General features: G+C 43.6%; 1 protein-coding gene across 7 annotated transcripts in view; it reads left to right on the forward strand.

Annotated features, from left to right (window-relative positions):
• magi3a (membrane associated guanylate kinase, WW and PDZ domain containing 3a) overlaps positions 1-6,328 on the forward strand; it is a 242,252-nt gene extending 235,924 nt beyond the window's left edge. For 2 of the 7 annotated variants that reach the window (XM_057829581.1, XM_057829576.1), the window contains exon 21: positions 1,326-6,328. In XM_057829581.1, the coding sequence (XP_057685564.1) occupies positions 1,326-2,212 (887 nt within the window). In that variant the 3' untranslated portion in view covers positions 2,213-6,328. The remainder of the gene's footprint in view (positions 1-1,325) is intronic. The other 5 variants (XM_057829582.1, XM_057829578.1, XM_057829575.1 and 2 more) reach the window with 3 other exon arrangements.
• The last annotated feature ends 6,614 nt before the right edge of the window (positions 6,329-12,942 follow it).

The following is a 12,942-nucleotide window of genomic DNA, read 5'->3' on the forward strand; positions in this document are numbered from 1 at the left end:
TGAAAATCTATATCTTTCATGGAGCATCAACATCTTCCGGGTACGCCAGCGGATTCTGGCGGTCTCCAAAAACCCGTGCACTCCGAAGAGAGCCCCTCACAATCCGCGCGCCAATGTCGTATGGGTTGTCCAGATACGCTGTCATTGTCAGGAGGACACGTCCGCGGAGGAGTGCTGTTTAATTATAGCGTGGTTAATTAGAATTCTGGGGTTAAGCAAGATCTAACTCTGAGACGACCAGGTTTGGCGTGTGGCGTGTGTTGCCATGGCAACACTTCTCGGTTCCAACATATCCACCGCTTAGCTGCGAACTTAGGTCGCACGTGATGAAGTTACTCTCGAAGTTACCCTGCTAAGCCAGAAAACTGGCTTCGTAGTATAGGCCACAGATCTAATCACAAGGTGTCACTCTCCCTCCTGCTGCTTGTTTTGGTCAGGCAGTGCACTGGAGTTGCTTATTAAAGTTAACGATGATTGACAGACGTTAAAATTTGATCTTGCCAGAGATGCTTGGAAGCTGATACTTCAAGCAGATTTGAGTGGACTCACTTGATGAAGCAATTAATGAAGACAAGCATTTTTCTACTTTCATGTTTAAAAATAATTCGGTGGGACAGTAACATGTTTAAAACTTATCATAATTATTACATTTGAACTGCTTAAAAAACATTTATTAAAAGATTTTTTTTTTTTTTAATAAGTATTATTTTTAAATTTAACTTTGGGGGAAAAGTCAAAAAAACATGTCTTATATGTACCTCTTTTCAATGCTAAATCTGAATAAATATATTGAACACACAAAAAAAAAATGGGTTGGGGGGGCTACTTCGTGGTTTATCACTTGTCAAGGTGGGTTCTGGTCCCCATTAACCGCGAAAAACGAGGGATCACTGTACCCCAAAAATAATAAAGCATTTGATAGTTTATTGCATATAATTGACGAATATGGAGCAGAAAATCAGAGAGGTAATAATAAGAAAGCCCTAATGTCCTCCAATTCTGTAATAACCGCATTAGCGGTGCAGTAAACTTCCGTCACAAAATAATCTCCATGAATTTTGCCTCTGGAGAACAAGCAGGTTAGCAACAATTGCTTTTCTCTCTGCGCCATTCACAGCTATGTTTCATTGCTACCTAGCTATTGGCAATAACTAGAAATTCAAGTGCTATTTTGTTCTTTTTTTTTTTTTTTTTTTTCGTTTTAATGTGACCATCTTGCGCCTCTAACATTTCTATTTCCCCTTCAATGTGCATAATATCCCAGTAAAGCACGTGTTAGGTATTTATCTCAGAATTGATCCTACTTTTCACTGCTTGTTTCCCAGGTTCAAATGACAACGTAACCATTCCAACCTCAAACTTATCCAAGCACTCTATAATTGAAGGCCAGTTATCATCTCCAGCCTCTCCGTCCTCTGTCTCCATCTCTACCTCAGAAGTGTCCCCATCCTCACCCCCGGTAATGGGCCCCGATGAGTTCCCCAGAACGGAGCTATGGTCAGTGGGATCGCCTGGCGCCGGGAGGGAGCACGCGCGTCAAGCTAACCGGTCAAGAGGACATCAGGTTTCCAACAAGCGCACCACCAGCCCTGGCACCCAAGCCAGGAAAACAAGCCGTAGCGACATCAAGGCTACCAGTCCTAAGCGAGAAAGCGGAACAGATCTTGTGGACAGCTCTCAGAGCCCCAAAAAACCAGAGCGGGGTTCCTCAGAGGATACAGGCAGGCATCGAAAGCACGAAACGCAGCGAGGCCCCCGCTCCTCCAGCCCTAAGAAGAGCTCCAAAAGGGATCATGAAGCTGCTACGCTTTCGAAGAATCAGGAAGAACCTCAAAGCCCACGGCGCCCAGCTGGCCAGCAGCCACCTGGAGAAGGGCGAAGGTACAAGGATGAGGCTAGGTGGCAGGAAATTCACACTTCAGAAAGTGATCGCCACAGGAGGAGCAAAGAGACGGTGGCACAAAAGTCACACGGGCACAGGGAGAGGACGGGATCAGGCACCGATACGCTTAGCCGCAGGAGTGCAAAAGACAAGGAGAGTAGGTCCCATGGTTTGCCTGAAGATGTGAATCAAAGAGATCTCAGGGGGTCCAGCAGTAGCATTCAAGATCCTGGCTGCAATGGGACCTCCACCAAGAAGCCTCCTATCACTCCAGGCCCATGGAAGGTCCCCAGTCCAAGCAAAATCCAGTCCCAGGTGGACACAACATAGAACATGTATATTCAGATGGCATTTTGGTTTTATCATGGCCTGCAGTTTTTTTCCATCCAGTTTGAATTGCTCGGTTTTGCAAGGTTATTGTATGTTCCAACGTACAAAGTGTTCCTGCCTTTGAATAAGAAAGAGTCCTCCTTATTTTTCTGCTCGTCAGTACAGACTCTGGTTGGAAGGATACCCTTACATTCCCCCACTCACTGTGAGACTTGGATGAAGGATCTGATTTTGTCACTGTGAAGGTATAAGGGCACATTGTTTATATTGGCTGGCTCATACTTGTGTTCGTAGTGTTGGATGAGTCATCAGTTGCTGTCTGACAGCACTATTAATTGATGAGCTGACTGCTTTCGTACACTCTCATGATCTTATCCACGTTTTGGCGGCCTTTTGCGGAGATTTTGACACACAGCCCAAAAGACCGGACACTTGTGCTTATCATTCTCGTGTTTGTTTTATATGTATACATAATAATGCAAGTTATCTAAATTATAACTGTCAGTAGATGTGCTAAGTCATTTCACTTACCGGGTCTTTAAAGTAGAAATACAATGTGTAGATGAACATTACAATTTATTACTACAAGCAACTATAAGGGAGGAAAAGGCTTTGGGAATGGGAGGAAAATCTATACTTGCTAGGTCTGCTTGATGGTTTTTGTTAAATACAGGGTGGGGCAGAGCAACTTGCTCATTTAAATTTGGCGCCCTGGAGCGATGGTTGCTCTGAGGATGGTAGGGATAGACTTATTTGAGAGGGTGGGGCTTAAAGTTTAGTTCTTAACATATTTTTTTTAATTTTGGTTTATTTTTCAGAAACCCCAGTGATTATCATGGACTGGACGAAGTTGGAACGCGCTTTCGCTGTTGAGGCATTTTTTTCAAGCAGTCGCTCAATCGTCGCAACGCAATTTGCATTCTATAGACATTTCAATATTGCTCCCCATGGTCGTGTTCCTGGCCAGCAGTCGATTGTTTCAGGGAAACGGGGAATATTTGAAATGTCTAAGGAAAGCACGTTGCGTTGATTGAGCGACCGCTTAAGGCAGGGGTCTCCAACCCAGTCCTCAAGGCCCACTGTGGGTCCTAGTTTTTGTTCCAGCCGATCCAGCAGAGGCAGTTGAACCAATGAGGCTTCTGCTAAAACAAGCCACACCTGACTGCAATCAACTGATAGCACTTGTAAAACACCAGATTGGGAAAAAGTGTTGTCATTTTGTTTCGTAGGAATGAAATCCTGCACCCACAGTGGGCCTTTGTGGAATAGGTTGGGGACCCCTGGCATAAGGCGTTCCAACTTCATCCACTCCATGATGTTCACTGGGGTTCCTGAAAAATAAATCCAAAATAAATAATGCACGTTAAGAACCAAACTTTAAGCCCCACCCTCTCAAATAAGTCCATCTCTACCATCCTCAGACCAGCCATCATTTCAGGGCGCCAAATTTAAATAAGCAAGTTGCTCTGCCCCACCCTGTATAAAGAATAATGAGTACATTAAAGAAAGAAAACAATTTATACATTCTATTTCTATTGAACGATCCATGATGGGTAAACCTGGCAGCTCTGTGTTTTAGGTCTCGTGGCTATTGTGCGTTTGCAAGCTTTTCCATGTCGCTGTAGCATTTTCTTAATATACCGGGTCTCAGCATTATTTATCCAAGTGTTTACTGCATATTGACTAGTGCTGCCACGATTAATCGACTAATTGTTTATGAAATTCATCGACAGGTTTTTTTTTTTTGTGTGTGTGTTGCATCGATACCAATACGGCACTAAAATGATTTCATTGAAGGCGAGGAGAACTAAGAAATAACGCGCCGATACTGCGCAATATGTAGCTCTCAAGATCGTTTCCAACCAAGATGGCCGCCAGTAAAAAAAAAAAAAAAAAAAAAAGAGTGCTTGTCGCCCTTTCCAAAATGACGAAAGACATCCAACCATGTGGCGTACAATCATCCTTCTGCTGTGACTTTCAATGAGTTCATCACAATAGGACCCCCCCTCCCCCAAAAAGAACAAAAAACTTGGTATCGGTACAGGCAGATATCGCACAGGAATCTGTACAGGGAGTGAAAACTGGTATCTGTGCGACACAATTTTTTTTTTTAATTCTAAAAAAATATATATACAGTTACATAGTTAAATCGCATTTATAATCCATCTTTTTTCAGCATAGTTTTTGTTAAGCCCAGAGTAATATAACTGTAAATATTGTAATTTACAAAGGAGCCGATTAGTCAACTATTAAAATAATCAGTGGCTGCAGCCATAATGTTGTCACAGATTTTGGATGAATCAAATTAACAGAACTTGTTTGTAAGAAGAGCTCTGACTTCAGTACTATATATCAACAAAAACGTAGCAGCCCCCTCCCAAACAGCAACAAAAATTGTTTTTTCACCTTGCGTTATTTTTGTCACTAAATTAAACACGTTATAATTTATGAAAACAAAAAGGCTTGTGTTAGTTATAATGCAATTTACACTTTTCTAGAGGTTTTCATTCAGATTCACATATCAGTGTATTATAGACAAATATTTATTATCACTGAATCAGGGACATGGTACTTTGCAGTTTGATGTGTTGAGGTCCTCGTGTACTCAGCATTGACCTTCGAATGACTCGACTGCATGTAGAAAATTACTCAACGTTCGTCAAAGGAAGTCTAACAGTGACCCATATTTTTGAAATAACCACTATGAACATTAATAGGGTTGAATTTAAACCTGCACTGATGTTGCTGCTCTTGAGCACTGTCATGTTTTTTTCTTGTTGCCATGTGAAGCATCAGACTGCCTTTTGAAGGGTGTACAGAAGAAATGGTCTGGCATCACTTATATTTTTTCCGCTTTGTTGTTGATATGATGGATCCCTGTACTGTTTACTGTGCATTCCATTACCATGTATAAGACTGTGGCCTTGTATTGCTCAATTATAAGAAAGATATAGTTTTACCATCACATTTAGTTGTAAATGTTTCTAAATTGTACAGCACCTGTATAAATATTTGCCTTCATGCAGAAAAAAAGTATCACCTGTAAATTGTTTCATTATTTTTGTAAGGGAACTGACAGGAAAATATATAAAATCGGTGAAAATAAAATAGTCTTGCATTCTGATCATGCACTGATGAATAAAAGTTTACTGAATAAATAGAACCCTGCGTTGATATGTTCAATAGGTGGTTATCTACAAAATACTCAGATGTGAAATTCTTTGAAACATACAATCTAATCCAGGGGTCCCCAACCGCCGGGCCGTGGCACATTTGCTACCGGGCCGCACAGAAATAATAATTTATTAATGACTGCATTCTGGCCAAATGAATTTTGGCGTGTGCCCCTTAACACACTGTTGAAATTCGCCCCCCCGGCCAAGACGCACTCGGGCATGGCGACAGCCAAAACAAGTGCCGCTCGGCTGATGCTGCCCCTGCGCGCGCCAACCGGGAAGGCAGAACTTCGCGCGTTCTCTCTGACATTAACCCTTTGTACTGACTCCATGTTCCAAAAGTTTGAAAAAGACTCGCTGAAAGCAGGTTGACAATTTATTCGTCGACAGTGGTCAAAAACAAGGCAAAAACAGACGACGGAGGGACAATTTTGGATCCAAAACAAGGCTACATGTTTCCGAGCAGCAAAAATCTGTGTTATCTCAGTGTCCAGTCTTTTTAAAGTCTTTGCTGAAGCGGGCCTTGTCGAAGGCGCGTCCGAAGGTGTGTCTGGGCGTTGCTTTTGGGTCTTCCCCTCTGTGGCCGGTTTAGGTTCGTGCGCGGATGGGACGCCCGCTATCAACTTTGCTGTCCGGGCTGGCTGTACTTGTTTTAGGACAAAGCGCTTTGTCCTTGGAGTTTGCTGGGAGAGCTGATTGCAAGAGTTGGTGCATCAATCTTGTTCGTGACGCACGCGTTGGGGTTCTGTGATAAGATGGCATTGTGTATCTCTATTTCTTCTCATTAAACTATGGTGTGCTATTTATTTTATATTAGTAGTGCAGTCCTACCGTAAATATGAAAATGATACTATTTCCTGATGAATTATATTACGTGTGTTAGACTAATGCAAACAGTTAGACAGTGCCTACGAGAAACTACCATTTTTCTCATCTCCCCCTCATTAGCCCGCAAAAGGCGATTCACTTTACTGTGTCAAAGGGCGTGTAGTGGAGTCTGCTTAAACAATAGTGAGATGAATGTGTTAGACTAATGCAAACAATTATATGGTGTGTGCGATGACAGTAGCTTTTCCCTTCAACACCAATATCCCTGTCTACTCGAGACATAATACTACAGGATAGAATGTCATCACAGAAATCCATTGATTGGACTGGTAGCAGTACATCTTGTTTTGTATATGGCGGAAAACACTCAGGTGACTTGAAGTTCGGCTCTGAGACCCTCAATTTAACCAACTTTCAAAATTGTCCGATATGCATGTGTGATACATCATTTGAAAGCTTAAAATCTCAATTTTCTGGCGGAAAAAAATTTCTTAACATAAGGGCATTTAAAAAAAATATATAACATTTAAACAGCGAAACCCTATCTGGAGGTGACAGCACGCGAGAGCAGAATTAAAGACGACATGACTTTAACGAGATATTATCGCATACTTACCTTTTTTCGATCCAAAAACTCCATGTAGCATGTATTACTGAGTGTCAACACACAGCTGTGAATGGCCACAGCTGGATTTTTGGGGGATTTTATGGGTGAAACATGGTAATATAACAAGGGTCACGATGCAGAAATCGCAGACATCAAGGAGTGGTCGAGATTTTGTTTTTCATATATTTACCCATTTAAACTTTTTTTTTTTTTTTTTTTTTTCCCAACATTGTTTTTGTTTGGATCGATTATTTATCATCTAACATATCGGAGAAAATGCGACAGTAACAAAAAAAAAATACAATTAAGCGAGAGTTGAGGTAGATATCCGTGACTCTTTTACAGACGCCAATTTTTTCATTGTGACATAATTTCTTTAAAATTTTAAATATGTGAGTGAATAAATTTTTAAAGTAGTTTTTGTTTTTTTAAACAAAATATGAGACATGTTGGGAGTACAGATAGATGTAGCCTGCTGAGCATAACTGCTTGACGCACCTCCGACGTTGCCAGTAGGCCCGGTGCAGGGTCGTCAGCCGGGAGCCACCCCTCATTGATGTTTCGCCCCTTTCATCCCGGAACATCTCTGGGTGGTGGGGCAGTGTCAGGGACGTCTCCCTGCCACTCCCTGCAGCTGGCTTGTGTGCTGAGCCCCAATGGACTATGCATGGCAGGGGAGTCCAAGTCCCCGAGTCAAGTGTAGGCCTGACCGCATACCAAGCAAAGTTGGAGGTCCTACGCTGCTTGTTTCTCCCACGTTTGATCTTTCCTCCGGAGCAAGAGCCAGAAGCTGCCTTGCTCTGCTTCCTCTGCCAGGTCCTTTAGGGCTTTCCGCAATTTCAATCCCGTAACTCCCAGTGATGCCATGATTCGCTGGGTGGAGGTTCCTGTGAAGCCTCCACCCCCGACCTCTACTGGGAACACGGTTGCCTTCCAGCCTGCTTGACGGCATTCAGCTGCCAAGTCATCATATTTCTCCTTCTTTTTCTCGAAGGCGGCGTCCATCCCCTCTTCCCATGGAACTGTTAGCTCCACCATGATAACTGTCTTCATGGAGACCGACCAGAGGACGATGTCCGGCCGAAGGGTGGTAGATGTTATGACCTGGGGGAACGTGAGTAGCCGGTCCAAGTCGGCTCTCATGTTCCACTTGCCTCCGGCGGAAAGGAGGGATCACTTTGTGGTGCTGCTACTGAGACTCTTGCCTCCTTGCTGGATGAACTGAATCCTCTGCCGTGGTGTTAGTCGGCTAGCGTTGTTAGCTTCGAGCCTACGGGCCTCGAGGATTTCAGCCAACTTGCGCAGGACTTTGTCATGGCGCCACCTGAACCGGCTCTGTGTCAGTGCGGCCTTACAACTGGAGAGGATGTGTTGCAGACTAGGGTTGCTAGAGCTGCAAAGTTGGCATTTCTCCTCTGTGCCATACCACAGTTGAAGGTTCTGGGGGCTGGGAAGCGTGTCATATGTGGCCCTGATCATGAAACTCAGCCTTGCTTAGGGCATCCTCCACATGTCGGCCCACAAGATGGATCTATTGACAACAGCCTCCCAGCTCGTCCATTTTCCTTGCTGTTGTTGACTGACAGCTTTGATTTTATAGCCCTCTCCTTCGATCGTAATGACCTCTGAGATCACAAGGTCTTTCCTTTCCTTCTTTGAAGCCTTGGACCACATCTTTGGTATAGGACCCCAACCGAAGCCAGACCTGCCATGCTGCTGAAGCCCAATGACTTCCGGATGTTTCAAGCAGGTAATGGCCTGGTCGACGGCCTTGGCGGCAATCCACTTGCGGCCTGTGCGGACATGGGCCTTGGAGTTTCGAACAACTTGATCAGGTGAGTCCCTAAGTTCGAAAACAAGTCTCACCTTTTGTTGTTTGTACCCCAAGCTGATGGACTTCAGGGGAAGCTTCAGTGTGGTGCTCCCAAAAAGTGCTGCGGTAGAACGGCATCGGGGCAAACCCAGCCACTTGCGAATATAGTTGTTGGCTTTCGCGTCCAGTTTCTGGGCTGTTGCAAGGCCGATGTTGCAAAGTTTGAGGGGCCACATCAGGCGCTGGTATAAGGTGAATTGGTAACACCAGACCTTGAATTTCCCTGGCAGGGGGCTCCGGTCGATCTTACCTAGGCCGTCCAGCAGCTGGGAGCCAATCGAGGTGGCCATGTGTCTGTTCGACAAATCAGCTGTATATAGCCTTCCAAGGCTCCGTACTGGTTGGTCCACTAGCAGTGGGATTTTTTCTCTGCCAACCGTGAAGCAGATGTTGTCAATCCGTATGCCTTTTCTGATGGAGAGGCTGCGGGACTTCGCTGGTTTTATCCACATCCGGGCCCATGTTAGCAGCTCTTGAGCCTTTGCAGGAGTCTTGCTGTGCACTCCGAAGTCTGGAGGAGGGTGGTTACATCGTACATGTAGCTCCGGATGGCTGGAAGTCGTTGGCCTGACTGGGATCTTACGCCTCTGGCCATCTGCCTTCCACCGATCAGGATGATCTCAAATGCTGCTGCGAAAAGGATGGGGGAGATAGAACAACCCATAGCTATCCCTTTCTCCAGGCGATGCCAGCCAGTTGAGATATTTTGGTTGGTGTAGCACACGTGGAAGTTGAAGTACTTTGCTACTAGGCCCTGGATGTGCAATCAATTAATGGTTCTAAGCTAAAAACGACAGACTTTTTGAATAATAAATATAATTAATTACCTTCGTTTTATGGCTGGGTTGAAACAAAAGCAGTTGCGCAACGTCTGTAAACGGGGGTTTTCAGAGTAAAACAGACAAATTAAAAATGGTTTGGGGGCTTACTGCGCCATGAATCTGCTATGGCAGCATATAGACATTGTTCTATCAAACACAACAGTTGTTTTAGCTTAAAATACAGCAGTTTCTTTTAAAGATGAGTGCAAGTGCAGAAACTGCTTTTTCAGTCGTTTGTGTTTTCCGCCATATCTATGTGCGCTTGTCCTCGGTAATGATGTATGATGTAGGGCAGGCGCACCACATTTGTTCCCGGAAATTATTAGCCCCCACACTAGAATGACTGAAAAACAGACGTCTTTGGACAGATTTTTTATGGGGTAAAGGGAACCAGATGAGCCTACAACCTCGAAGAAAACAAAATAAGTTACTTCCCAATCACTAAAGACCCACGAACTGCGAAGGAGTGGATTCGTGACCCGTATCTGAATTAACCAAGTGATTCCAGCATGTCTGTGCAACAGGAATATCAGCTTGTAGAGATCGCAAATGATGGCGAGTATAAACGTACATTTGAGACAACAACTCTACGTAGGTTCTGGATTAAAGTCATTTAGGAATATCCTGACATCGCTAAGAGAGCACTGAAAACTGTGCTACAATTTCCAACATCGTATCTTTCACTCTCGGGATCATCTCATCTCAATGAAAAAAGCTCAGGCCTCCCACTGATTCAGCGGGTGAGTAATGCATGGATTCCAAAAGTACACACTACAAACCTTCTTTAAAGAATATTAACTTACATTTTCCATGTTAGTTGCACACAACTGCACGCAGCTCGCACTGAACGACTTCGCCGTGTCGTTAAGTATTAATTTACGCCATTTTCGTGTTGCACATGTATGTTTATGATGTAAATAGTTTTTTAGCCGTTGGATAACATTGAGAGTCCAACTGAATATAAAAGAGGGGTTTTTTCACCACCACAAAAGCTTTGGGAGAAAAATTTTGAAAGGGTGCAAAATTTGACAGAACACCAGTCCGTGAAAAAAAAGACCCAAATCACATCGGTCTGTGGTGCAAAAAAGGTTGGGGGCCCCTGATCTAATACACTCTTTTTTTGCTATCATCATTCAAAGACTTGGCATGACCCTGTCATTGCTTATCAATATGGAATTTAATATTGTGAATTTCTAATTATAAGTAACTCATTCATGCATTCGTTATCTCTGCTTTTTATACTCAAGAGAGTCACAGGGTTGCTGGAGCATCCCAGCTGACAATGAGCAAGAAGCAAGGGATTAGTTGCCAGGCAATCACAGGTCACAAACAACCATTCACACAGTCACACTTATAGATAATTTAACCCTTTCAAGCAAAAATTAGGATTTTTATTTTTTTTAACCCATACAGGACACTCATTTAGCTCATTGGCTGCCATTGATGGCGTCTAATGCATTTTGACTGGGATGTTCGAATGGGCGTTTGTTCATTTGTCCATCCCAGTCAAAATAGATTGGACATCAAGCGCTGTCATTGGCACCAAAACACGAGTATTCACAAGCAGTCTTCACGGTTTCAAATGAATCTGCTGTCTTTTACTATCAATGACATCAGGGGCGCTGGAAGTCACTCATAGCAGGGGTCTCTGAGGATCCTTTATAGTTTTTGCTATCCAAAAACAGCTGTTTTGGTCCAAATTTGTCCAGCTCACGCGTTTTCTCCGTACAAGGCGTGCACAATGGCAGTACATACGCATGCTGGATAGTTTACTTACTACTATTAGGCTACTACAAAGACAGCATTCCATTTCACCTACAGTGTAAGAGTTTTTGTATTAGAAGTAATAGTGCCCGTGTATTATAATGCAAATCCCCACAGCTAGACGCCGTAACGACACGAACATATTTGAATACTAAAAGGTCAGAGGTCAATTGCACACGAATAACAAACGGCTGAAGCTCGACAGCAACACCAAATAATAATATAGCTACAATGCAAGCATGTCTTATTTATTTGAGGACACCAAAGATAGATTTCCTTCCTTAAGTCCACGGTCTAAACATATTGATGACCCAGAAACGCCGTATCAGCAATAAAATTAACTTACAATATACTGGTCCTTCTCAGAAAAAATAGCATATTGTGATAAAGTTCATTATTTTCTGTAATGTACTGATAAAAATTACTTTCATATATTTTAGATTCATAACACACAACTGAAGTAGTTCAAGTCTTTCATTGTTTTAATATTGATGATTTTGGCAAGAAAAAGTCAAGAAAAAACAAAAATCCCTATCTCAAAAAATTAGCATATCATGAAAAGGTACTCTAAAGAAGCTACTAAACTAATCATCTGAATCCACGAATTAACTCAAAACCCCAGTGAAAGATTCCTGAGGCTTTTAAAAACTCCCAGCCTGGTCCATTACTCAAAACCGCAATCATGGGCAAGACTGCCGACCTGACTGCTGTCCAGGAGGCCATCATTGACACCCTCAAGCAAGAGGCTAAGTAATTTCTGAGTGAATAGGCTGTCCCCAGAGTACTATGTCAAGGCACCTCAGTGGGAAGTCTGTGGGAAGGAAAAAGTGTGGCAGGAAACGCTGCACAACCAGAAGAGGTGACCGCACCCCGAGAAAGATTGTGGAGAAGGGCCGATTCCAGACCTTGGGGGACCTGCAAAAACGGTGGACTGAGTCTGGAGTAGAAACATCCAAAGCCACCGTGCACAGGCGTGTGTGAAACAGCAGCAGAAGCACCTGACCTGCGCGACAGAGAAGCAGCACTGGACTGTTGCTCAGTGGTCCAAAGTACTTTTTTCAGACGAAAGCAAATTTTGCATGTCATTTGGAAATCAAGGTGCCAGAGTTTGGAGGAAGACTGGGGAGAAGGAAATGCCAAAATGCCTGAAGTCCAGTGTCAAGTACCCAAAGTCAGTGATGGTCTGGAGTGCCATGTCAGCTGCTGGTGTTGGTCTACTGTGTTTTATCAAGGGCAGGGTCAATGCAGCTAGCTATCAGGAGATTTTGGAGCACTTCATGCGTCCATCTGCTAAAAAGCTTTATGGAGATGAAGATTTCATTTTTCAGTACGACCTGGCACCTGCTCACAGTGCCAAAACCACTGGTAAATGGTTTACTAACCATGGCATTACTGTGCTCAATTGGCCTGCCAACTCTCCTGACCTGAACCCCATACAGAATCTGTGGGATATTGTGAAGAGGAAGTTGAGAGACACCAGACCCAACACTGTGGATGAGTTTAAGGCTATCGAAGCACCCTGGACCTCCATAACACCTCAGCAGTGCCACAGGCTGATTGCCTCCGTGCCACGCTGCACTGAAGCAGTCATTTCTGCAAAAGGATTCCCGACCAAGTATTGAGTGCAAAGCTGATATAATTAATTGAAGGTTGACTTTTTT

Source organism: Corythoichthys intestinalis, chromosome 2 (assembly GCF_030265065.1).
Source record: "Corythoichthys intestinalis isolate RoL2023-P3 chromosome 2, ASM3026506v1, whole genome shotgun sequence".
Classification (NCBI taxonomy): Eukaryota; Metazoa; Chordata; class Actinopteri; order Syngnathiformes; family Syngnathidae; genus Corythoichthys; species Corythoichthys intestinalis.